Raw genomic sequence first — 24900 nt, 5'->3', positions numbered from 1 at the left:
ATTGTATCTTTGAAATTTACATGGATCATTTCATGGTAATGACTATGCTCATTAAATTTAGGTTAAAATGTCTTATAATCTAATGTATGGGTCTGATGGAATGAATGTTTGACTTTGAGACAATGTGGACATGAGCGCCTTCACTTGCAGTATGTCCGGTGTGTGCTGAAAGATGAGCCCAGTCTAATCAGGTCTCATCCAGGTTGGCAGAGGGTTAGGCTGTCTAGCGTGGTCAGGCGCGGCAGGGCTGAGGATCCCGACCGTTCACCGCCGCTTGCCAGCAATCCATGTCTCTCCATATGGTCGGTGCGAGTGGCAGCGCCAGAGTGCATGAGCTGTATCTCATCCAGCCTCGGTTCCTATTCAAACACAACTTGACGTATAACAGGATCGGCTCCATATATGAACATCTTGCTATGTGAGAAAAACATACTGAATCACGGCGGCTGTAGTGCTTGTCTTGTTCACATCTGCCAGCTTACATGTAGAAGGAACATGAGATTGTAGCTAGCAAGTGCTTGTGTGGCTTCCGATCCCCATTTGACCTTTAATGTCAAACATGATTTGTCAGCTAACGTCATTGCTGTGTGTGTGTGTGCTTGTGTGTGTGTGTGTGCTTGTGTGTGTGTGTGTGCGTGTGTGTGCGAGAGTGTGTGTGTGTGTGTGTGTTTGTACCTGTCTGACTGATCTGTGGCACATTCTGAACAGCTGAAGAGCTAATGGTCCAGCTGGAGACAGATGGCCCCTTGATAACACTATACCCCCGAAGCCAATAACGCACATGCTTCAGTCACACACGCACGCACACGCGCACACATTCCAGGCATGCACACACTGGATATGAATTTTTAATCTCATATAAACCCAGTCCAAATAAATTTTGAATATGCATTTAATGTGTGTTGGCAAATTGAAAAGACCGGTTGGTATTGTAGGATTCCCACGTCCTGACTGAGTCGTGTTGAATACTACTGCTGTCGTTTTTTTTGTAACAATTTTACTTGCAGTCAGAATAATTCAACAATAACGTGACAAAAATATTTGAAAAGTAATGAAATTAAATACAGGAGAAGCTGATTATTGAATGTATTAATGTGTACATACTGTGACAGACGATGTTTTGCTAAATCTAATTTGGCTTGGTCTGAGTAACTAATCTGAAAATGGCAGGGAGCTGTTTTATTGTGGGATAACTGGCCTACTGAGGCAAAAGCGTTCGTTCAAGTTACAACGGCCTGCAAGACTGACTTTGATGGCCTTTGGCAGATTAGATAGAAAAGGCTGCACATAGGCTGAAATTTGATTTAGACAGAATATGTAACAGTGCTGTCGAGAGAAATTCTATGAAATGAGGAGACTAGACTATTAGACATAAACAAATTCAAAACAGAATTTAGGTTGTAAATGTAGGTCAATGCTTTTGATAGAGCAGGGAAGGCCTGATGCAGCACCACTCACTGTTTTATACAATTTTAGATACTTCAGACAGCAGGCAGAGCGTATTTGCAAGGCTCAAAATAGCGGTTTCACATCGCAATTTGCGGACTGACAATAACTTTGAAGCACTCATGGAATAAGCGCCAACGGAAGTGATTTTCAGCCACAAACACGAATAGCAAAAATGAAGGATGAGAAACAGGAGCACCAACAATATGTATATTTTTCTGCGTGCGAGTGTGTGTAAAGTGGTCCATTTTTGTTTAATTTAACTCAGTTAATTAAAAGTAAGTTCTATACTATCCTAATAGTCTCAATAATCCCTTAATTGACTTATTGTTTACTGCCCTAATATTTCTGAGTTTTCTGCAAATGAAAGAAATGTTTGGCACCATTTAACAGAAAACGTATCATAATTGCTGTGATGTTCTTGCAAGCTGACAAGTTGCTGATATTGCACTTTTCTGACGATGAAAGGAAGCAAGAGGATGCATATTTCTCAGGGGATTAGCATGGTTTAATGACGTAGCATACACATATGCTTTTCATGACCAGCGGGCTTGTTGCAACATTTGTGCGGGACGGAAGCCCATGAGACGCGCTCTTGCAAATTTCATTACCTTGCTGAATCACTCTCAGATTATATGCATATTCAAAGATGTGCCCAACAGCAGCACACCCATGGTGAATACTGTTTGTTCAGCGCTCTTCCCCTGAAGCATTTACCATTACATCAATAATGATTTGGCACATCTATTCAAAGACGGGTGACATTACTAGTCAACCTCTATGAATGCATGATTTTTTTCTTTTTGATTGGAATTTTAATTTTCCAATAGAAATAAGTGTGGTGCCTCAGCATAGGGATTGCAAACAGAGGCAGGTGTGGATCATTTTACTTCGACAATTTCCAGCATATGGGCTTGCCATGTCCCAAGTGGACGTACCTGCCTCCACTGCTGTGATCTAATTATGCAGCGCAAACACATTTATCTGCCTGCTGCCACAAGCGTGCTTCTGTGTGTTTTGATTGTTCCCCATCAGTTTTCAACTAAACAATGTCCCAAACACCCCAAAAATAAAACTATGAATTTTGTAACTGACATGTTTGTAATTGTAGGTGTTTTTCAGACACTTTATATACACCGTCACACTGAACTTGCTCCCTGTGCGCTTAAGGACTCCTTTGCTTTACTAACTAACGATGTGTGTTTGCTGAGTCCATCGTACACATAAATACACAAATCCAACCACACACACCTGGAACTGTATTGATGAATGGATGTAAGAATGCACCGCAAGACCAGCCACAAAATAAAAACACACAATGAAAAGCAGTCCACCGACAGGCAAAGTCTTCTGAATTTTTGCCATGATTCCAAAATAGTTGCAGTTGTATTGCTTTCATAACATTTCACTGACAAAAATATTCACATTTTGCATAAGCCAGCATTGTAATATCGGTTGTGGTTTAATTCACGCTGTCATGTTTGTTTTAAAATTCCGCACTCTGGTTGTTAATTATATAAATAATATATAATTGTTTCAAGGCCACAGGAAAAAAAATCCAATTTTTCCTTTTGAGTACTAACTGGTCAAGCAACTTAAATATATTTTCTTTTTCCCAGCAGGGGTATGTGAGCAGAGTGGTGACCTGAGTCTAAGCAGACTTGATGCTGCTCTCCCACCCCCACCTCCTCCTGCAGTGGAGTCATCACAGCGGCTCTGCCCAGCACACCAGAGACCCACGCTCACGTCACCGACGCTCTCCTTCCCTCTCCCCCTTGGCACTGACCCCTCTTTGGGTCTGACAGCAGCTCCATGCCCTCCCTCCCATGAGGTTCCGAGCCTCATCCCTCACTTTCAACACACCCCGAGTGCCGCCTCGCTTCCTAACCCAGCTGTTAGCTCCTGGGGCCCGATGAGAGATACCCAGAAGAGCATCCGGTTACCTGCTGCCACCTCTCTGTCACTGACAATGATGGAGCCTGACAACGTATCTACCCTGACAGAGGAGTGTCTCCTTCAGCCGGGCCCCACCTGCCTCGGTTGCTTCATTGAGAACTGTGACGCCACCTCCGAGCAGCACCCACCACACGAGCCTAGCACGAGCCCTAATTCAGAAACTGGACTAAGTGTACGGATAGGGGACGTGAACCGGGAGGATTTCTCTGACATCAACAACATCAGCATCCAGTGCCTGAGCCATGCGGGGGAGACAGTGAGTCACTACGGAGAACAGCTCCTCTCTGATCAGCTACTTAATTTTCCCCTGCCGAAAGCCTCTGATGAAGGCAAGCGGGTGGAAGGAAACAAAGCTGATGCAAATGACTGTGACGACCCCCAGGACGATGCGACAACCAAGAACTTATATGAAGGACTGTTACTGGACAAAGTCAGTGGGGAGGAGGTACTGTTGGCTAACGCCAGCCAGGACTGGGGTTACTTTGAATCCTTCATCAGCGAGAGTAAGATGGAGCTGCTGGATCTATGTTCTAAGAACGAGCTGTCAGTCAACCTCTTCTCCGAGGAAGATGTTGACAATTTATTTGATGACGAAGATGACGACTCTACGTTAAGCAGTGACGTCTGTTCACTAAAGATTCGTTACGAGTCGTTTCAGGACAACATGAGGGAAAAAACGAATGTGCTCCAGGAGGAGACACAGTTTAATTTTTTCCCTAGTGTCCTGGCCAACTGTGCCAAGAAAGAAGAAGGAGTAGGAGTCTTGAGGAGGAGTGCTGATGAGCTGCAGCCCAAATCCGATGAGCTCGTTTTGCAACCAGAACAGGAGGAAAACCCAGGAGACTGCAGCGGCCAGAGCCCTCTTGACGGCTCCCAAGGCTCACCCATGTCAACTCCTAAAGTGAGCTACGTAATAGACTTTAATTCTACAGAGGAATCGGGGGAATTCAGCGACGACAGCTCCTGCACTGGCTCCTCCTCAGACACCGTGCAGGAGGGCAAATTTAAGAAGGGTCACTCCAAAAGATTCCTCAGTCCCTCAAATCCACTCAATTATGGTTTGCGTTCCAAAAGAAAGGTTCGATACAGTGATGATTACTTATATGACGTTGATTCACTTGAGAGTGAGAAGAATGCAGAGAAAAAAGAGAAACCACCGCCTGGTCAGAAAGAAGAGGAAGACGTAGACTGGTGTCCCAAAAAACGGAGGAAATCGTGTCGTAAAGAGCCGCCCGTGGTCATCAAGTACATCATCATCAACAGGTTTAAAGGAGAGAGGCTCATGTCGGTGAAACTGGGCAAACTAAACCCCGCGGATGGTAGCGTGAGCTTAAACGCCGACACAATAAGCAAATACCAAACTCTGGCTCCACTGAAAGATTACTGGCAGGCAAAGCAACGAGAGAGACAGGAGCGGCTCAAGCTGGTCGCCAGAGATAGACAGCAACGTGGTTTTCATCTCAACGGACGCCACCATCGTCCTTTTAATTCCAGTCATCTTAAAAGAAAATACAAGATTGCAAACAGATTAAAGGTTCAGAGGATTCACACCGTGGAGCGATCGGTCATTGTGCACGGTTCTCTGCCCTCTGATCAGGCCCAAGGGGGCATCACGAAAGAGGAGGGCACCCTTATGTTGGGGGGAATAGCAGCAGCTCCCGACATACCAGTCACATTAGACTTAAACTCCATCTCTGACCCAGTTGTAATCAAGAGTCGCTCGCAGGAGAGGGAGGAGAGAGAGGGGAGGAGGTTGGGAAGGAATAAAATAGTCCGGATAAGAAAATTCAAAAGCGAAGCCAGGCTGAGAAGCCTGAAAATGAAAGCGGCAGAAGGAGAAGATAGGAAGAGCGTGACAAATGAAACGGACGCCCCTGCAGCAAACACTGAGGAACTTGCTGTTGGGGCAACAGACGCAAGCATTAGCTCAACCACAGGCAAACCGGATTTCTCTGACAATGCGATCGCAAGTGACACCGATAAGGTGAAGTTTCCATTTGTTTCATCCTCCTGTCCTGCGAGCAAAGCCTCGCCCTCAGAGGAGGTGGAAACTGGGGTTCCTGTCATCCCAGGGGGCTACCTACAGACCCTGCTAGATGCCACAGACTCCTCTGGAGGGACATCTATCCCATATTTCCCTCAACAGCCCTCTAGGCAACAGTATCCCGTGGGCCTTTCCCTAGAGGAGAAGCAATTTTGCTCTCTTCAACTCGCTCAAAGCTGTGTACTCTCCCCTCCTTCGGAATCGGAGCTCCAACAATCGCCCCAGAATTGCCCCAGTTTCCCCCAAATGTGGCATCCACAGCTCTGCGCCAACCCTAACCAAAACTTTGGACCTGACACCCCTGAGACCCCTATCCTACCCAACAGCTTCCCACCGGCCATACCCGTAAGTGAGAGCCTGCCCGTTTCTAACTACAGCCAAGTGAGCCCCGAGGGCGAGCGGGTACTTTACGAGAAGAATTACCTGACTGAGCCTGGACTCCAGCCTGGGTCAGATCTGCAAGTATGTCAGTCAACCTGTGTAGAGGGCCAGGTGCAATACCAGAGAGGGTCTCTGTGCACTGACAACGGAAGACTCATCAGCTACGACTCGGTAGGTTCCCTATCCGCTTCCTCGAGCAATTACAGTTCACTAAGCCTCAAATCGTGCGAGCGAGAGGGTGAGGAAGAGGGCCGAGACAGTTTCTTAGCTCACTGCAGTCCTAAAATGGTGATTCAGCAGAGTATGGATGCCCTCACGCCACTCAGGGAGTCCTCAGACCTGCTGGACATCTCCAACTTTACCCCTGACAAATTTAGACACTCGTCATTGTCAGAGCTTTCCCCGCCGGAGACGCCCAACCTCTCGCCGCAGGTTGCGGGACGTGAGATGAAGATACCAGGGAATGTCGGAAAGTATCAGGATGTGAACGATACGTCCACGGAGCGCAACAGGGACGTCAAGTGGAACTGTGACATTATGCAGCAACAGGAGCACACGGGAAATGCCTACACAGTGGAGGACAGTCAGTTTCCACTGCACAATTTTAATAGCCAGGATGTCTTATGTTTAGATAAAAAAGGGGAACCGGGGGCGACAGAATTTAATGAACAGACTGATAAAATGTCAGGGGCCAAAAACATCAAGTCAAAGCGGAAAGGCAATTACAAACAGGCAGCTGCGGGACAGAGCCCAAAGAAAGTTCGGGCCCCCAGAACCCCCAAGTCGGAAAAGGTGAAGACCCCCAAGCAGAATTCCCGTTCAACCAAAAAGATAAAGGCCATGTTAGAGGGGAAGGCGGCCAAGAACCAGGCGGATGGGTGCGGCGCAGGTCTGACTGACAGCACAAGCGGCGGGGACTGGTCTGGCACCGGGTGGTCAGAGGGCAACAGTCTCGTCGCAGACGACCAGAGAGAGTTTGAGGAGCCCTCCAATATCCTGTCCAACATCGTCTCTGGCATGGCTGAGGTCCAGAGATTCATGATGGCCTCCATTGAGCCGCTGTGGAATCCCATGTCTGAGGCTGATGCACCCTTTGAGGCCAATAGCCTCAACCTAAAGACCCTTAAAATCTTGGCAGGCACTGAGTCCGATCTGAAGAAAAAGGGTGCCGCGCTAACAGGGGCCGGGAGAGGCAGGAAGGCAGGGGGGAAAGGAGGGAAGAACCAGGCCAAATTCAACCCCACTCATCCCTTATTCCCTCAACTGGCTCTGGGTTGTGACATGTTTGACAAACCCAACTTTATCAACCCCGGGCCTGCGCACAAAAAGTTGTACCGTCACAAGACCAGTGCAAAGTTTCCTCGCGTTGAAACGCTGAAGGGGAAGCGAGCGGAGAGAGACCCAAATAAGGACATAGCACTGATGAGCTCTTTGAGAAACTGAGGTAATATTTCGTTATCAGCTGCTGTTGCACCCCCCTTTTCTCTTTCCCCCCCACGATACCTGAGCCCTCCCTCACAAGCATACCTACACTGACGCTATGCCAGAGCTGCATGAGAACTAAGTTCCCCCTTGATTTCTCTCACTTCCTTTATTCCCCCAAAAGGAAATTAATATCTGCATGAAAAACTTCTTGTACGTTGCAAACTACCTATTGAGTGATTGTGTCGAGCTTGATTGAGATTTAAAACGACCATGGCTGCATTTTCCTCGCTTTTGTTGTTTCTGCTTTGTTTGTTCTTCTTATAGTTGTTGGTTTTTTTTGTTTTTTTTCTTTCTTATTTTTGTCTGGGGAAAAAAAAAAAAGAGAATAACCCTTGAAAAATTGTTGGGTAAGCTTTTTGAGGAGCTTTCTTTTTGTATTTTCTCAGCAACAACATGCTCCCCCGAAGTATGTATTTATACCCTTTCCCTCTGAAGATGTAGCTGTATACATAAATGCATTGAGTGACATCTACGCACCCCTCCTCCTCATTTGTTTTTGTATGCAGAATGTGGATGTCCTGTTGTTGCCGTCCTTCATACACTGCCTGGCTCATTTCAAGAGGGAAACCTTCAATTAATGAGCCCTATTTAATCCCAAGGCATCTTGAAAACACAAGATGGGACCATTTTGTATTGATGACATATCAGACGTCTTTTTTCCCCTCGAGGCCGGAATGATTTTCTTTTGTCAAGCACTTCTTTTTCTTCTGGAGCCTTGAGGAACTGGTTATCTACATTTACATTTTTACGCCTTGCAAAGTCATAAAAGCTTCACCCTCAGAGTATTTTTGTCATTGTTGCTGTACAGGGACATGCAATATTTGCAACAAAAAAAAAAAGAAAAAAACACGGAGATAATTATACCTTAAAATCAATGTGCCAAAAGTAACAATGCTGTGTAAATGACCTCTTATATATGTGTGAATATTGGCTGTTCCTATTTTCTATCTACCGGAATATTGGCTCCTTACAGACACTTACCACGACAAGAATTCTTTGTTTGGGACTCTGTCTCTCTCTCTCTGTCTCTCACTCTCTCTCTCTGTCTCTCACTCTCTCTCTGTCTCTCCTCTCTCGTCTGATGAAAGGCACCAACAGCTGGCAGTGGTACACCACCACTCACTAAACCAAATCAGAAACACTCTTCTTACCCCAACACCACCACCACCATCACCACTTTGTTTGCCAAATTCAATTTACCTCAACATCGCACTGAAAAGCAACAAGCGAGAGAAACAAAAGGGGAAATCTTCTCTGAAGGCCACTGAAGAGGATGAGAGGAAGATGCATTCAAACAAGCTTTCTGTGAACCAAGGAGATTGTCGTTAGGATGTTTGAGGCTAAGCAAGGAAATGATTTGTCAGTTGGGGCTGAGTCTCACTGAATAGCTCTTTTGGACGGAAGATTCAAGGCAGTTTATGACACACACATTTGGATGCACGTGTCGGTCCCAAATGGCAGTCGGGCCCGGGCGGCATCCTTTGCAGTTAAGATTTCATGTGAATGTGAAAGCAGTTTTTGGTACAAATGGAATCAGCGATCTTGTAAATGAAGAAAAGCATCTTTTCGTGGATTCCATGTCAAAGGTTTGCTTTGAATAAATCCAAAATGATGACGTCAATATCATTTTCTGCACATTCTTGTGGAGTTTTATTTTTAAATTCGTGTATTATTTTGCACCATTGGCATATTCACTTTTTGTTTTCTTTTTTTCATGGAATATCATTGTTTACTTATCGCAGTTTTTGGTCAGGTTTTGGCAGAAAATCAATACCATAGTAGTGCATAATTTAAAAAAAAAAAAAAAAAGGTAAAAATGCTCTATCCGGTACCATTTTTTTTAATCGACCGCTATTCATTTGCGATTTAGCTTCCAGGATTCAACCTTAAATACAATCAATGTGTTACAAATGGCTGCCACATTTTATATATACTTAAGGAAGGTGCAGCTTCTTTTACAGATACGTGTATACACCAGACAAAGGCCTGTGTTATTTTTTGGACATTCTATTAAAAGGCGATGAGTGCAGACATGCAAGCTTAACTTAGAAACGGGCCTTGTCACAAAGGACATTGTGGCACAAGGATGATAGTAATAAGATCAAAAATCAAACTTTATTGCTTTAATGTTTTTGTTTTTCCCTTTGCCATGATCCTGCTTTTCCTCCAGAATATCAGGGTTAGGACCAAGACGAGCTGCTGATGGGAAGCTCCGCACGGGTTACAAAACCCATTTAGTCTGCCTTCTCTCATTTCTGCCTATTGTCAAATTGAATGTACTTATCTAAGTTTTGATTTTTTTTCCGTTTGTTTTCAAAATGTGCCACTGTTGAGCTGCCTCATTTTAATGGTGCTAAGAAAGCTGACATTTTGTTTTGTTTCTTTTCCCAGAGTTAACAAAAAAAGAAATGCAAACTAGATTAGGTTCCTAATCCTCCTTATGAATGTATATTAAAATGTTATGTTTGATGTATTCACTTCATGATTCTTTGACATTGATTGGAATTACTTTTGCTCTTTTCATTAAAATATTGCCAAGCTTTATATATACTGTCTAGAGTTGTTACCAGAAGGAATCTTAATGAACTCTTGACACAACAAAATCTTGTATATTTTTTGTGTGCCAATTTGTAACATATTTTGTAAGTGTATATTTTTCTTAGAAAGTGCTGTGAAGTATTTGTGTGTGTGAGTAACCTTTTATGCGCCTCGATGGGCAGTGGAAAGGATATACAATGACAAGTTTCTGGTTTTAAAAACCAAAATATGAAAGTATCAACAAAAAACTACAAATATTTACATTTTGTTGGGAGTTTTTGTAATAAGACCATGATCTTGTTGTGTGAGTGTTGTGTTACTGTGTAAAACACAAATAAGCAAAGAAAAAAAAGAAAACTTTGGAGAAAAAAAATATATAATTTGTGAACAATTTGCTGTTTTATAGATTTTCATGTAAATTATTTGAGTATTATTTTCTTTTTTTTTTCTTTTTTCTTTTTTGTTTGTTTGTTTGTTGTAACTGTTGCAAAGGTTTTAAATATTTGTGATCAAGCCTGTATGGTGATAATGTAATATTGGTAACTTGCTGAGTTTTGTAATAATGTTTATGGAGTAAATATACAAATTAAAATAAGATTTTGAATGCTGCTTTCTGAAGAGAATCGGGTTGTGTTATTTCACTGTTTTCAGTATAATCAGTGTTATTTACTGGATGGATGGATGGATGGATGGATGGATGGATGGATGGATGGATGGATGGATGGATGGATTGGATAGATAGATAGATAGATAGATAGATAGATAGATAGATAGATAGATAGATAGATAGATAGATAGATAGATAGATAGATAGATAGATACAGTCGCACCATTCATCTCAATTAGACCTTGGCAATATTGTAAGATTCTTTGGCGAAAGGAATTTTAATTTCTCTGGCTCCAGCCTTGAATCATGTTATTTTAATGTCAGAACTAATTAGCACTCAGGGTCAGGCATAGCTCGAGTGATTGCTCATCCATAACTCCGAGCTGGGCACTGTGGTCCACACTGCAACTCATTCTGGCATGCTTAATTGGAGCTGGAGCTACTGTCTGAGACTATAAACACACCTTGTGATGTATGCCTCTGAAATTGTCAGGCAATATTAATATTGTGTTTGTTCCCTAGTCGCACGTAACAGTTAAGCGAGCAAGCCAATTATAAAATAAAATATGTCATGTAATGGATCAGGTATATAACTTCAGTGAGATATTGTCAGTGGTTGTCTGTTTTTTCTCCAGAGTATGTTTTTCCCAGTCAACAAAATCATTGTGTGCATTGAGTGCTGGATTAAATTATTTCTTAACTGTATGAGCAGCTCTATTAAGGTGGCATATCATAACACCTTGTAAGATAATTACATTTGTGTGCAATAGGAAGTTAAACAGATGTAGAATAAATATACAATAGTTAACATAATTAGTTGAGTGCAACAACCAAGAACATGTTAAAGTCAAATGTCAAACTTAGTAACAATACATACTGTATATTGGTCGTAGAAATTTGGAAGTCGGATCACTGGTATCTCAAGACATCAGTATAGTCTAAATTAAATAAAACAATTGGTGAAAATTCTGACACAAAATGCCACTTATGTGTTGTTCTGATCTTTTCTGTCAAGAAAGGTGTTCCAGCAATCATATGCCTTTTTCTGTTTATAGGAAAAGAAGGATGTAGACAACAGATGTGCTTCTGTAACAGTTTTAATGACTCGAATTTTATGCACTAAAACAGGGCCGTCAAACTCATTTTTTTCATGGGCCGCATTGTAGTCATAGCTTCTTTCGGAGGGCCATTATGACTGTCAACCCAAATAAATGTATGAACACCTCATATTATATACAGTAAAAACTACAAAACAAACTGACAACTCGTTTTCAAATCAGACGAGTAAAAACTGGTCAAATATTTAAAAAAAAAAGATATTAAAAGTGAAGACAATTTGCAATTCTAGTAATGACACACGAATTTGATGCACAATTTGTCTTCGCGGGCCAGATGAAATGATGTGGCAGGCCGTATCTGGCCCCCGGGCCTTGAGTTTGACACCTGTGCACTAAAATAATCAACAGCATTTCTCAGTGAGCTATACCATTGCTACACCAAGTTGTTTGCACTGTTCTGGTTTTCCTTCCATCCACACTAATATTGGATTGGTGTTAGCAGGGACGCCCTATAGCCAGATTGTGAGCTGTGATATGTTGGTTGCAAATGCACTCCGAGTAATAATGTTGCTGACACATTGCTGTCAAAAATTGTTTTCCAAATAAAGACAACGCAAACATTATATAAATATCTCACTATGAAGGGGATCTGTTGGTGGAAAAGAGATTATTTTCACATCTATTTTATTTGGACTCTTAAGTGACGCTTTCGGGTCTTGACATCCGCATTAACGTAAAGAAGAAACATTTCCGTGTAAATGCGTTTTGAGTGTCACCAGACTGTAGTTTGCATTGTAGCCACACCGTGACGCTGTGACTGAACTGTGATTGGTTTCAAACCAAACAATACACTCCTATTCCCGCTTTAGCATATATGTATGTCCTGAACTAGGTCTATCAGGCAGCGGCTTTTCCATTGATTCGACCTATAAAATAGCCGTGGTACGTCATCAGATACTCCTGCGATACTAAACTCGGGGAAAATAATGCCCACATTACCGGAAGACCGCAGTAGCGTTCCCAAAAGAAACAAAATGGACTCTTGAAACTACACTTAGCGTTGCAGTCAATAATTTTCAAAGGTTATCGGAAGCACCACTGGGACCTACCATTATAAGATTAGTCTTGTCACCGAACAGGTAATATAACAGTGACATTCAGATGAACGGTGTATGTTTTCTGGTAGTATTATTTCCAGCGAACTAAATCGGTCCTGATCTGCTTGCTGAGTATTGGTTGAGAACGCTGCTCAACGCTTAGTTAGCTCAACAGTGGCTATCCATGACACTACACTTTATGAATTTGGAACAAACCCATCCCGTGGTTGAACGTTAATGGAGCTTTGTCAACTAACCGCTTTACGATTGCGATTGACCTCGCCTGGTATGTGTCCACGACAATGTTGCGATACTAACAACTCCTACAAGGTAAATCGCTCTCGTAACGTAAATTGAAAGGCCCATTTGAACCTTACGTAGCTAGCTGCTGCTCCGCTAGTTAGCATCGAACCCATTTAGCCCCTTGTCTCGGCTTGTTCGACTATAAGGCTAATAAAACATGTTATAAATTAATTAAATAACGGCAAGTGTTCATCGTGTGGTTTCAACCACATTATTTGCAGTAGTACAACAACAGCGTCCGTGCTCAATTCGCGTGTTTAGCTCTATGTACGTAAGCTAAGCTATTGATGCCATTTTATGATTTCCACCTCTATTCATGAAAGTCTTACATTGAAATGAGACTTTTCCACTCGTCTTTTATGCAGTATATGTTCCATGGACGGCTTGACCGAGCTAATTTGAAGTTTGGGGTTTTGTCATCTCTAATTCACCGAGTATCGACCTGGAATATTATGACAAGAAATTGTACTGTTCCCACTATATTACAGTTGAATTTAAAAGATCTAGAATCCGGCCGTTTCATTTATTGAACCACAGATTTATTTATTTTTTTAATCACCCGATTTGTCAACAACAGTGACCACTAACAATTAAAAGGGTTCCTGTGGATTTTTAAAAAGTCCCTAAATTACCAAATGCGACATTTTATTTCTAATGCCGCCAGAAAAGTCTTGAATTTAGCTTGTCTTAAGATGTAGACACCATGTCCTGAATCATTGTTACATATAATAATTGTGTTTGATGCAGCATCTAAATCTTGCTGGAGCCTGGAGAATCTTCCCGGACCTCTTCCCCTTCTGAATCAATGGAAGGGTCTGACAGTTCAGAGCAGAATGGCAGTGACCAGCCCGAGTCGCAGCGCAGGAGGCAGCTCGATCGTCTCGGCAGAGAAGAAGCCTTCTACCAGTTTGTCAACAATCTCAGTGATGAGGACTACCGTCTCATGAGGGACAACAATCTTTTGGGCACCCCAGGTAATAATATTTGATTTCACGGGTAGTTGATTTCACTGGCCAATCTGTCATCTCAATTTCTAATTTCCGATGTTTAATCCAAAGGTTGGCCTAAGGCTGCCTAAACATTCTGTTCCGTATGTCCAATAAGTAATCTGCTGGTTTAGGTGTCAGTGGCTTGATTCAAACCACATGGTTTAAGTGACAGATTTCCCAAAAAGGGCTTGGTTTAGTTTTGTGTCATAGCAACATTTATTTCTTTTTTGTAGATTTAAAAATTCGACTTTAGCAAAATATGCCAGTCAGTCACAGTTTTTCGACTGTTACACAAGTGTGCACTATTTATGTGATCATCAGAACTTCTTTCTTTTTTTTTTTCCCCCCCCTTTCTCACTCTCTCCACAATCAGTTAAACATTTTTTTTTTTTTTTGCCTGTACTATGGGAAGATGGTGTGCTGAGCGTTAAGATCAAGAAGCTTGGTTTTCACACTATGATGAAAATGCCGCAAGTTTGGCGCGCTACTGAAGACACCAATCCGTTTGTGTCCCAGGACAATGGGAGGGAGAGTATAAGTTTGGAGCATCCTTTTAGCGGATCACCCTGCGAGGCGAGGGCATTGACTGGACAGTGGCATGCCCTGGTAAGTCCAGGTCTTAAGCATTGTCCTGTTGCTGTGCTTGAAAGAAACAAAACAGCTCTACAGATGAGTATTTTTGAAAACTACTCTATGGACTATGGGATGAATTTGCAACTCCTATGTCCTGTGTATTTATTGCAGTATAGCACCTCTAGAAACGTTGCGTCTTATAAAGAATGGGGCACATAAATGCAAAATGGATTTGTTCACTGTTTAGGTGTTAAGTGTTTCTGATTCTATTCCTGTTGTGGAAGACGATAAAAGGTTTTGGATTCTGTTGGAATATGTTTCTTCGAAATTTACTGATCTTTGGATTTAAGTGCAAAACGGTGTGCACGTTAGTGTCGTAGTCGTTGTTTGGAATGAACAAATGACGTTGCCTAAGGGAATTACGAGGTTAGACAAAGAGCAATTCGTCTTTTTGATAACATGCTCTTCTTGTGTTTGTAATTATTTTTCAGGGGAGGCAACCGAGGACGAGCTGTTCAGTAGACTTCAGAATATCAAAAATGGTGCAGAGCAGCAGAGTAACACGCCTCGTACCGAAAATGTGGAAGAGCCCATTGGTAACTTTTCCTTTAAAATGTACTAATTGGTAAAATAGAGATGAACTTGAAATGTTTTGACATCTCTCTCTAAATTGTAGAACAACCAGAAACCTCCGAAGACCCCGCTAATGGAGATAGTCTCCTGGAATGGCTGAACACTGTAAGGCGCACAGGCAACACAACCAGAACTGGTCATCGTGGAAACCAGTCATGGAGGGCAGTAAGTCAGACCAATCCAAACAGTGGAGACTTCCGCTTCAGCCTGGAAATCAGCGTGAATCGCACCTTAGCTGAGCAACAGGCAGCTGCCCAAGGAGAGCAACAGCCTCCAGAGTCTCAAGAAGTGGAAGGAAATGCAGAACCACCCGTTCTTATGGAGACAGGAGTGGTGGAAGAACCAGTTGTTGAGGAGATGGCTGTCGTCGTAGAGCCAGAACCTGAGCCTCAGCCTGAGCCCGAGCCTGAGCCCGAGCCTGAGCCCGAGCCTGAGCCCGAGCCTGAGCCCGAGCCTGAGCCCGAGCCTGAGCCTGAGGTGGTTGTTTCGAATGAGACACACGGAGAACCTCACAGCTCACCAGTTGTCGGGCCAAGTTACCCTCTGCTTTCCGTATCCCTACGTAGAGCACAGAGAAGGGCTCGCAGCCGCAGTTCGGAACCATGCAGAACCCGGGCTCGTACAGCCAGAAGCCGCTCCCCTCTTCGATTAGATCAGCTCGAAGAGCTCCCCAATCCCCGCTTAGCTCAAACGTCTCAAGGCCCCAGCACCGATATCAGCACTCCACCCGCGCCTCAAGTGGAAGGTAGTTCTCGGACTCGACAGCATGTTGTTTCTAGACAAAGTGCTGCTGAGAGGGATAGTCAGCAGTCCCAGCCTGAAACTGAACAAACGCCTGAGAGCCAAAGTGTTTCCTCTAATGAAGGAGAAAGTGGCGTCGAAGGGGGTGCAACGGGACGACGGCCCCCTACTATCATGCTTGATCTCCAGGTGCGTCGCGTGCGTCCCGGCGAGTATCGCCAAAGGGACAGCATTGCCAGTCGGACCCGTTCACGCTCGCAGAACTCAAACAACACATTTCTGTATGAAAGTGAGCGTGGTGGATTTCGTAGGACTTTCTCCCGCTCGGAGCGCGCCGGTGTGCGAACCTACGTCAGCACAATTCGCATCCCTATCCGCAGAATCTCGGATGCGGGTTTGGGAGAGGCGACTTCAATGGCTCTTCAGTCTATGATTCGACAGATCATGACGGGCTTCGGCGAGCTCGGCTACCTCATGGATTCAGACTCTGATTCTTCCGATTCCAATCGTGCAGCCAATGCATCGGCAGATTTGGCTGAAAACTCCAATAACCTCGACGCTAGCACTCCCGAGGCTCCCGTTGTTGACGAACCACCCGCGGTCGCCGGTGTCAGGGCAAGGACGGTTGAGACCGATATGGATGAAGGATTTGCCGCTGCTCCACCGGCAGCCGGCGGCCGGGCTCGACCCCGACCGCCCATCAACCTCGAGGAGCCAAGCTCATTGCCCCTTCTTCGATTGGCTCACTTCTTTCTCTTAAATGACGAAGATGAGGACCAACCCCAAGGGCTGACCAAAGAACAGATCGACAACCTCGCCATGCGCAACTTTGGCGAGAGTGACGCCTTGAAGACTTGCAGTGTGTGTATAACAGAGTATGCGGAAGGAAACAAGCTCCGTAAGCTTCCTTGCTCTCACGAGTATCACGTGCACTGCATCGATCGCTGGCTGTCGGAGAACTCCACCTGCCCCATCTGTCGCAGGGCCGTTCTGGTGTCTACCAATCGAGAGAGCGTAGTGTAGTTCATGGCGGCGGTCTCACACAAATGATATTGTAACCCAAGTTCAAAGAAAAGAGTCCTGGTTGAAATCTATACCATCCATTCCATTTGCAAGTTTAGCTTGATGTAGTCACCAGTTTGATTTGGGTTGACCCACGCTGGCACCGGCGGAGGTTAGGGTTGCAGTGGTAGTCTGGTTGTCGGATGCAATGCGTGTACATTTTCTTTCCAACGAAGAATCTACCTTTGTACATCTTTCTCCTTCCCAATTAATCCTTATTTCCAAGTTGCATATTAAAGAATGTTTTGAAGTTTTAGCTACAGTTATACAGTATAGAAAAGATCGGGCACAACGTTATACCTGCAGTTGGTTATTGTGCATGGAAATTGGCTTACCATTGCAACCCTAGTCCGGACCCTAGCAACTTGTCAATAAACGTCACTATTACAAAGCTACTTTCCACCTATACAAAGTTAGCCCCACACTGCGCATGCTGTTTGAATCTTAACCCCCTAGCGACTGTTCAGTTTTTGCACTGAATCTAGTTGTGTGTTTGTGAGAGAGAGAGCCACAATTCTCAAGAAAAAAAACATTTGTTTATAAAATCAGTTCGAGCAGCTCAAACTTCCTCCCCTTTAGTTCGCTCCAAAACAATGCCTTATCTGCCATAAGGTCTGTTGGTACAGTTCAATTACTCCTGGTCAAAGTATTAGCTGTAAATAGGCTTGATTTTGAGTCATGCTTTGTATCAGTTTTTTTGGATTGTAAATCAACTCTGAGATTCGGGGTTTATTGGCCAATGTTTGTGTCTACTAGGGCAACCCTCAATATACATCTAAACAGATTTGGGATCAGTCTACCAATTTTATGCAGTGATTGTTTCGGCCAAATGAGGACATTGTTGCGCTGCCATTTCATGTATACACAGCCATCTTTATTAACTATATGGCATGATGTACCTGTGTAATTGTTTTATAAAATGCAGTACGTAGATGCTTGTTCAGGCAAAAAGAACATGGAAAACAGGTCACATAAAAAACGGGATTTGTGTAAATTTGGCCAATAAAAAAACCTCGATCCTAGGAGTTAGAGATGTCATTGTCTCTATTGGTTGTACATATTGGTTTAAAGTTGTGCTGTTGACATGTTATTTTTCAACATGTTACCAGTACTAAAAAGCATAACATGCTTGGTTTCTGTGTCAACGGTTCGATTAGTTCCTAGTCTACTTTCATACAGAGCGAAATGTGATGCGGCTCCACCGTCACATTTCAAGATGGAATATTAACAGTAATTTGCAAACTTTTTCATCACACAAAAACTGTTGAGATTTCCAGCCTCAGATGCCCATTACAGTGCAATACATGCAAAAGTCAAAGGACACAGAGCAATTATATAAATATATGCTATTATTAAATCTGTTATCAATGGTTGCAATCACCAATACAAATTTATCGCCTTATTAAATGTGTTGAAATTTCAATTTGAGAGGATTTCGGCATTGATGGCAATATTGATGAACAATAGCACGGGCAAGATAGTGGAGGACAACATTCCACTCATCCAGTTCTTTGTTATCACACTTTGTTTTGCAGCCATTGAAAATTAATGCAAGATTTTGTTATTGTTGAAGACCACAAACTTGTGTATTAAACATGTAAACCATATGTTCTCTTTTGGGCCATGCTTGGCCTTGTTCTGTGATCCACCCGATTTGACTGGGTTTGAATGGAAACTAACTGCTGAATTAAACAAGTTATGCCACTAATTCATTGTAGGTATCAAGTCTGTGAATATCGTCTATGTGCAGGCTCGCATTGCTGAGGTTAAAAGGGGCAATTTTTACACTGTGACATAGATACAGTGCAATCAGATCATACGGCATACGCATGTACGGTGCTCTGAAGATCAACCGAAGCCTCTCCATCTCTACTTATGGTTGTTGGTGTGTTTTCAAGCAACCTGCTCTCCATCGAATTGCATTTACCCATCTGATCTTTTTCTCCATCGAAAGTTCTCATTACGGTTTTGTCCCTTTGGGACAATGCAATTAACCTCGCATGTTCAGGGAAGTATTTAGCCAACGGAACCATGAGGAAAACATGTAAACTTAACATTTACATCTTGTAAATGCAATGTTACATGGCTGTTTACATCCCACCACACGCACGTGCGAGTGAAGCCACGCAGATGCTGGCTGACCAGGTAACAGACATGGAGAAACGTCTACCAAACTCACTAATCATTGTTCTGGGTGATCTTAACAGGGCGAACCTCGCACACGAACTCCCCAGATACAGACAGCACGTAACGTGTCCCACCAGAGGGGCTCAGACTCTGGACCACTGCTACACCGTGATCAAGGATGCATACCACTCTGCGGCTCGTGCAGCTTTAGGACTCTCGGACCACTGTCTAGTTCATCTGATCCCGGCCTACAGGCAGAAACTAAAAACTTCTAAGCCTGTGGTGAGGACTGTGAGGAAGTGGACAGTGGAGTCAAGGCAGGACCTCCAAGCCTGCTTTGACTGCACCGATTGGGGAGCTTTCGAAGCTGCATCTTCAGACTTGCATGAACTCACTGACACTGTCACATCATACATCAGTTTTTGTGAGGATCTGTGTGTGCAGACTAAGACCTTCTGCACGTACAACAACGACAAACCTTGGTTTACACCGAACCTCAGGAGGCTGCGCAAAGTCAAGGAGGAGGCCTACAGGAGCGGCGACCGCGACCTGTTCAGGCAGACCAGAAACACACTGAACCGAGAGGTCAGGAAAGCCAGGAGGTGTTACGGGGAGAACTTGAAGAGACACCTCTCTGCCAATCCTGATCCCTCAACAGTGTGGAAAGGTCTGCAGAGCATCACGGGCTACAAGAAACGAACCCCCCGTCCTGTGGAGAGCCCAAGGCTTGCTAACCAGCTGAATAAGTTCTACTGCAGGTTTGATCGGTCCTCCCACACAACGGGACTTCCTGCAGCACAATTTACATACTCACCTCTCCCCACAACTGCTCTGTCCACACCTCTATCATCGTTGTCACCCACTCTCTCTCTTGCAGAGGCCGCGCCCGCACTCCAGGTCCGCGAGGAGGAAGTGCGCCAGATGTTCCGGAGACAAAAGACCAGGAAGACACCGGGCCCAGACGGCGTGTCACCTTCCTGCTTGAAAGTCTGCGCTGAACAGCTGGCGCCCACCTTTGCACGGATCTTCAACCGTTCTCTGGAGCTGTGTGAGGTGCCCTCGTGCTTCAAGAGCTCCACCATCGTTCCAGTGGCCAAGAAGCCCGCCATCACAGGTTTGAATGACTATAGACCCGTCGCACTGACATCTGTGGTCATGAAATCTTTCGAGAGGTTAGTGCTGAACCACCTGAAGGAGGTCACGGGCCCCTGCTTGACCCCCTCCAGTTTGCCTACCGGGCAAACAGGTCAGTGGATGATGCGGTCAACATGGGACTGCACTACATCCTGCACCACCTGGACACCCCAGGAACGTACGCCAGGATCCTGTTCGTGGACTTCAGCTCGGCGTTCAACACCATCGCTCCTGACATCCTCCAACAGAAGCTCATCCAGCTTGCGGTGCCTGCCCCCACCTGTCAGTGGATCACCAGCTTCCTGACCAACAGGAGACAGCGTGTGAGGCTGGAGGGCATCACATCTGACACCCGGACCACCAATACTGGAGCCCCTCAGGGGTGCGTCCTCTCCCCACTGCTCTTCTCTCTCTACACCAATGATTTCTCCTCAGATGACTCTCCTGTGAAGCTCCTGAAGTATGCAGACGACACCACTCTCATCGGACTGATCCAGGACGGTGATGAGACTGCGTACAGACAGGAGGTGGAGCGGCTGGTCCACTGGTGCAACCAAAACCATCTGGAGCTGAACCCGCTCAAGACCGTGGAGATGACAGTGGATTTCAGGCGAGACCCTTCACCACTTTTACCCCTCACTATCCGCAGTAATACTATTCTCTCCACAGACACCTTCCAGTTCCTGGGAACCACAATCTCTCGGGACCTGAAATGGACCGGCCACATAGACTCTGTCCGGAAGAAGGCCCAGCAGAGGCTGTACTTCCTGAGACAGCTCAAGAAGTTCAACCTGCCGCGAGAGCTTCTGAAGACCTTCTACACTGCCATCATCCAGTCTGTCCTCTGCACCTCCATCACTGTCTGGTTTGGATCAGCCTCCAAACAAGACAAGCACAGACTGCAACGGACAATCAGGACTGCAGAAAAGATCATTGGAATCAACCTCCCATCTATCCAAGACTTGTACCTGTCCAGGACCAGGAAACGTGCAAGGAACATCTCTACAGACCCTTCTCACCCAGGTTGCAGTCTGTTTGAACTACTCCCCTCCGGACGGCGTTATAGAGCTCGGTACGCCAAAACCAGCAGACACCGAGACAGCTTCTTCCCCCAGGCTGTTGCTCTGATGAACTCACACCACTCATAGAGTCTCAGAGGCATTACTGTGCAATAACATTACTGTGCAATAACATCCTGCTCTTCACACCTTTTGAATTTGTCTACACTGTTTTTGCCATTATTCACATGTCCTGAGTGTTGTTAGTCACCTATATGTTGAACAGAGGGTGTGTTTTACCGAAGTCAAATTCCTTGTTTGGCACGCTCAAACATGGCGAATAAAAACTCTTGAATCTTGAATTGGAAGGCCAGAGGCAGAGCTGATATTTAGTTCCCAACAGTCAAGCTTTGAGGCAGATGTGCTAAACTCTATCTGTTGTGATATTCACGTTTTTTTTTTCCAATTTATTTTCATTTTGTTTTACATATACAGTAGAAACTGGCTATTCGAATAGGAGGACAGGGCCTGCCCACAAATAATGAAAAAATGCGCATAATTGGCGTCTGTTATAAATTCATTGGGGGAAAATAACGAGATTTTTTTTTTCAACTCCGTGGAGATAAACCACGAATAAGCATTCTCCACGAAAAACGGGGATTGGCCAGTGTTAATAATAATAATAATAAAAATACGTGCAATTGTTGACGATCAAATAGTTGAACGGATGGTAACAATGTGTGCTAAGCAATAACAAAGCACATAAACGGTCACAAACCAATTGGCCAGAGGCGTAGCCAAGCCAGGGCGAGCCGGGGCGGCGCCCCGGTTAGGACTCCCTGCGCCCCGGTTGAAAAAAATCGAGCTTTTTCCATTCTTCATTTTCATGCCGCTTTTTTCTTTCGGTCTTACGCGAATGTGCTTGCGCTATTCTATGTGCGCGATGTTCACCGTTTGCCTCCCGGACCCGGATGTTGTTTTAGCGATCAGCGAACGGCGTGGGTGATGTTCGATTTTTTTTCCCTGTGGGCGTGCGCCCCTACTGGAAAAATTCCTGGCTACGCCTCTGCAATTGGCCTTCTCACCTGGAATTTAGAAGCAGTCGAAGATAGTTTCATTCACTCAATGTAAACATCAAAAGGAACAGCAGGGGGCATAAAATCCCCAATAGATTTTACGTCCCTTGGCAAATCACATACGCTGTAATTTTACATTACGCTTATGCATACAAAAATATGTATTACTTTTTAATAAAATCATATACTCACACTTACGTTTTGCTGTAAATTTTGTTATGTACATTTGTACAAATGATGTTCTCAATGCAGAACAGATGGTGATTATACGTATTACATTATCCACAACAGTGATGTGCATTCCAGTTCTTTTAAGTGAACTGAATCTTTAGAATCAGTTCACTCAAAAGATTCGTTCAAACAAATTGTTATAAATAAACAAGTGTAGCGAACGATTCGTTGAACGATTCTTTTGAACAAATCTTTTGAGTGAACCGATTCTAACTGGAATGCACATCACTAGTACAAAAAACTGCAGACGGCCAAGGAACGCCAGGTCGAAATAGCTGACTGGTTAGTGACACGGTCTCTTGCTTGCTAAGAACTTGGTTCGATCCCAAATGTAAGCATGTACCTAAATCTACTTTTAGAATTGGAACCAAGCTTTGTATGCGTACCCATATGCAAACAAATGAAAGTATTTATGTGTAAATACATAAGGGGGCGCGGCGAATTTATTTATTTCTTTTTTTTTTTACCTCGTGTAGTGTACCTATTGACGTGTCCATGAGGTGTACCTAATCACAGGCCACTTCATTAGGGAAAAGCTTAAGTAAAAGTGAAAAGTGCCACACCCGCCCTCACCCCCACCTCCTGATTGGCTGTTTGATCTGTGACGTCATTCGGACACTCCATTAGGTACACCGCCATTTTCAGGTGTACCTAATCACAGGCCACTTCATTAGGGAAAAATCATGGTCAAAGCTTAACTGAAAGTGAAAACCTCGTGTATTTCCCTAATAAAGTGGCCTGTTATTAGGTACACTTGAAAATGGCGGTGTACCTAATGGAGTGTCTGTGTGATTCCCTCGTTAAGTGCACCTGCGTGAAAAGTTTTAGCTCCTGCGGAACGTGAAAGTGACCAAAAACTTTTCACGCAGGTGCGCTTAACGAGGGTCACTTGGAAAACATGTCGGAACGCGGCCCCGAGGACTAGAGCTTGACACCTGTGACCTTTGACCATGATATTTCCCTAATAAAGTGGCCTGTTATTAGGTACACTTGAAAATGGCGGTGTACCTAATGGAGTGTCTGTGTGATTCCCTCGTTAAGTGCACCTGCGTGAAAAGTTTTAGCTCCTGCGGAACGTGAACGTGACCAAAAACTTTTCACGCAGGTGCGCTTAACGAGGGTCACTTGGAAAACATGTCGGAACGCGGCCCCGAGGACTAGAGCTTGACACCTGTGACCTTTGACCATGATATTTCCCTAATAAAGTGGCCTGTTATTAGGTACACTTGAAAATGGCGGTGTACCTAATGGAGTGTCTGTGTGATTCCCTCGTTAAGTGCACCTGCGTGAAAAGTTTTAGCTCCTGCGGAACGTGAAAGTGACCAAAAACTTTTCACGCAGGTGCGCTTAACGAGGGTCACTTGGAAAACATGTCGGAACGCGGCCCCCAGGACTAGAGCTTGACACCTGTGACCTTTGACCATGATATTTCCCTAATAAAGTGGCCTGTTATTAGGTACACTTGAAAATGGCGGTGTACCTAATGGAGTGTCCGTGTGATTCCCTCGTTAAGTGCACCTGCGTGAAAAGTTTTAGCTCCTGCGGAACGTGAAAGTGACCAAAAACTTTTCACGCAGGTGCGCTTAACGAGGGTCACTTGGAAAACATGTCGGAACGTGGCCCCGAGGACTAGAGCTTGACACCTGTGACCTTTGACCATGATATTTCCCTAATAAAGTGGCCTGTTATTAGGTACACTTGAAAATGGCGGTGTACCTAATGGAGTGTCCGTGTGATTCCCTCGTTAAGTGCACCTGCGTGAAAAGTTTTAGCTCCTGCGGAACGTGAACGTGACCAAAAACTTTTCACGCAGGTGCGCTTAACGAGGGTCACTTGGAAAACATGTCGGAACACGGCCCCCGAGGACTAGAGCTTGACACCTGTGACCTTTGACCATGATATTTCCCTAATAAAGTGGCCTGTTATTAGGTACACTTGAAAATGGCGGTGTAACTAATGGAGTGTCTGTGTGATTCCCTCGTTAAGTGCACCTGCGTGAAAAGTTTTAGCTCCTGCGGAACGTGAAAGTGACCAAAAACTTTTCACGCAGGTGCGCTTAACGAGGGTCACTTGGAAAACATGTCGTAACGCGGCCCCGAGGACTAGAGCTTGACACCTGTGACCTTTGACCATGATATTTCCCTAATAAAGTGGCCTGTTATTAGGTACACTTGAAAATGGCGGTGTACCTAATGGAGTGTCCGTGTGATTCCCTCGTTAAGTGCACCTGCGTGAAAAGTTTTAGCTCCTGCGGAACGTGAAAGTGACCAAAAACTTTTCACGCAGGTGCGCTTAACGAGGGTCACTTGGAAAACATGTTGGAACGCGGCCCCCGAGGACTAGAGCTTGACACCTGTGACCTTTGACCATGATATTTCCCTAATAAATATTATTAGGTCCACTTGAAAATGGCGGTGTACC

General features: G+C 44.5%; 2 protein-coding genes across 3 annotated transcripts in view; both read left to right on the top strand.

The window, feature by feature from the left end:
- The window catches only part of nexmifb (neurite extension and migration factor b), a 57173-nt gene extending 46714 nt beyond the window's left edge, over positions 1-10459 (top strand). Inside the window, 3 exon segments of the mRNA XM_037261225.1 lie at positions 3069-7253; positions 7256-7271; positions 7819-10459. Coding sequence (XP_037117120.1) covers positions 3069-7253; positions 7256-7271; positions 7819-7990 — 4373 coding nt within the window. The 3' untranslated portion in view covers positions 7991-10459.
- A 2035-nt stretch (positions 10460-12494) lies between these two features.
- rlim (ring finger protein, LIM domain interacting) lies at positions 12495-18621 on the top strand. 2 transcript variants are annotated; one of them, XM_037261952.1, is made up of 5 exons: positions 12495-12654; positions 13663-13889; positions 14969-15073; positions 15154-15501; positions 15562-18621. In XM_037261952.1, exons 2-5 carry the CDS (start codon positions 13721-13723, stop codon positions 16872-16874), a joined length of 1935 nt encoding a protein of 644 aa, XP_037117847.1. In that variant the 5' UTR covers positions 12495-12654; positions 13663-13720; the 3' UTR covers positions 16875-18621. The 2 variants fall into 2 exon arrangements, with proteins under 2 accessions (XP_037117847.1, XP_037117846.1); XM_037261951.1 differs by having other exon boundaries at positions 15154-18621.
- The last annotated feature ends 6279 nt before the right edge of the window (positions 18622-24900 follow it).

Source organism: Syngnathus acus, chromosome 10, assembly GCF_901709675.1.
Source record: "Syngnathus acus chromosome 10, fSynAcu1.2, whole genome shotgun sequence".
Classification (NCBI taxonomy): Eukaryota; Metazoa; Chordata; class Actinopteri; order Syngnathiformes; family Syngnathidae; genus Syngnathus; species Syngnathus acus.
The sequence above is the reverse complement of the archived record's forward strand: the minus strand, read 5'-3'. Positions and strand labels throughout refer to the sequence as shown.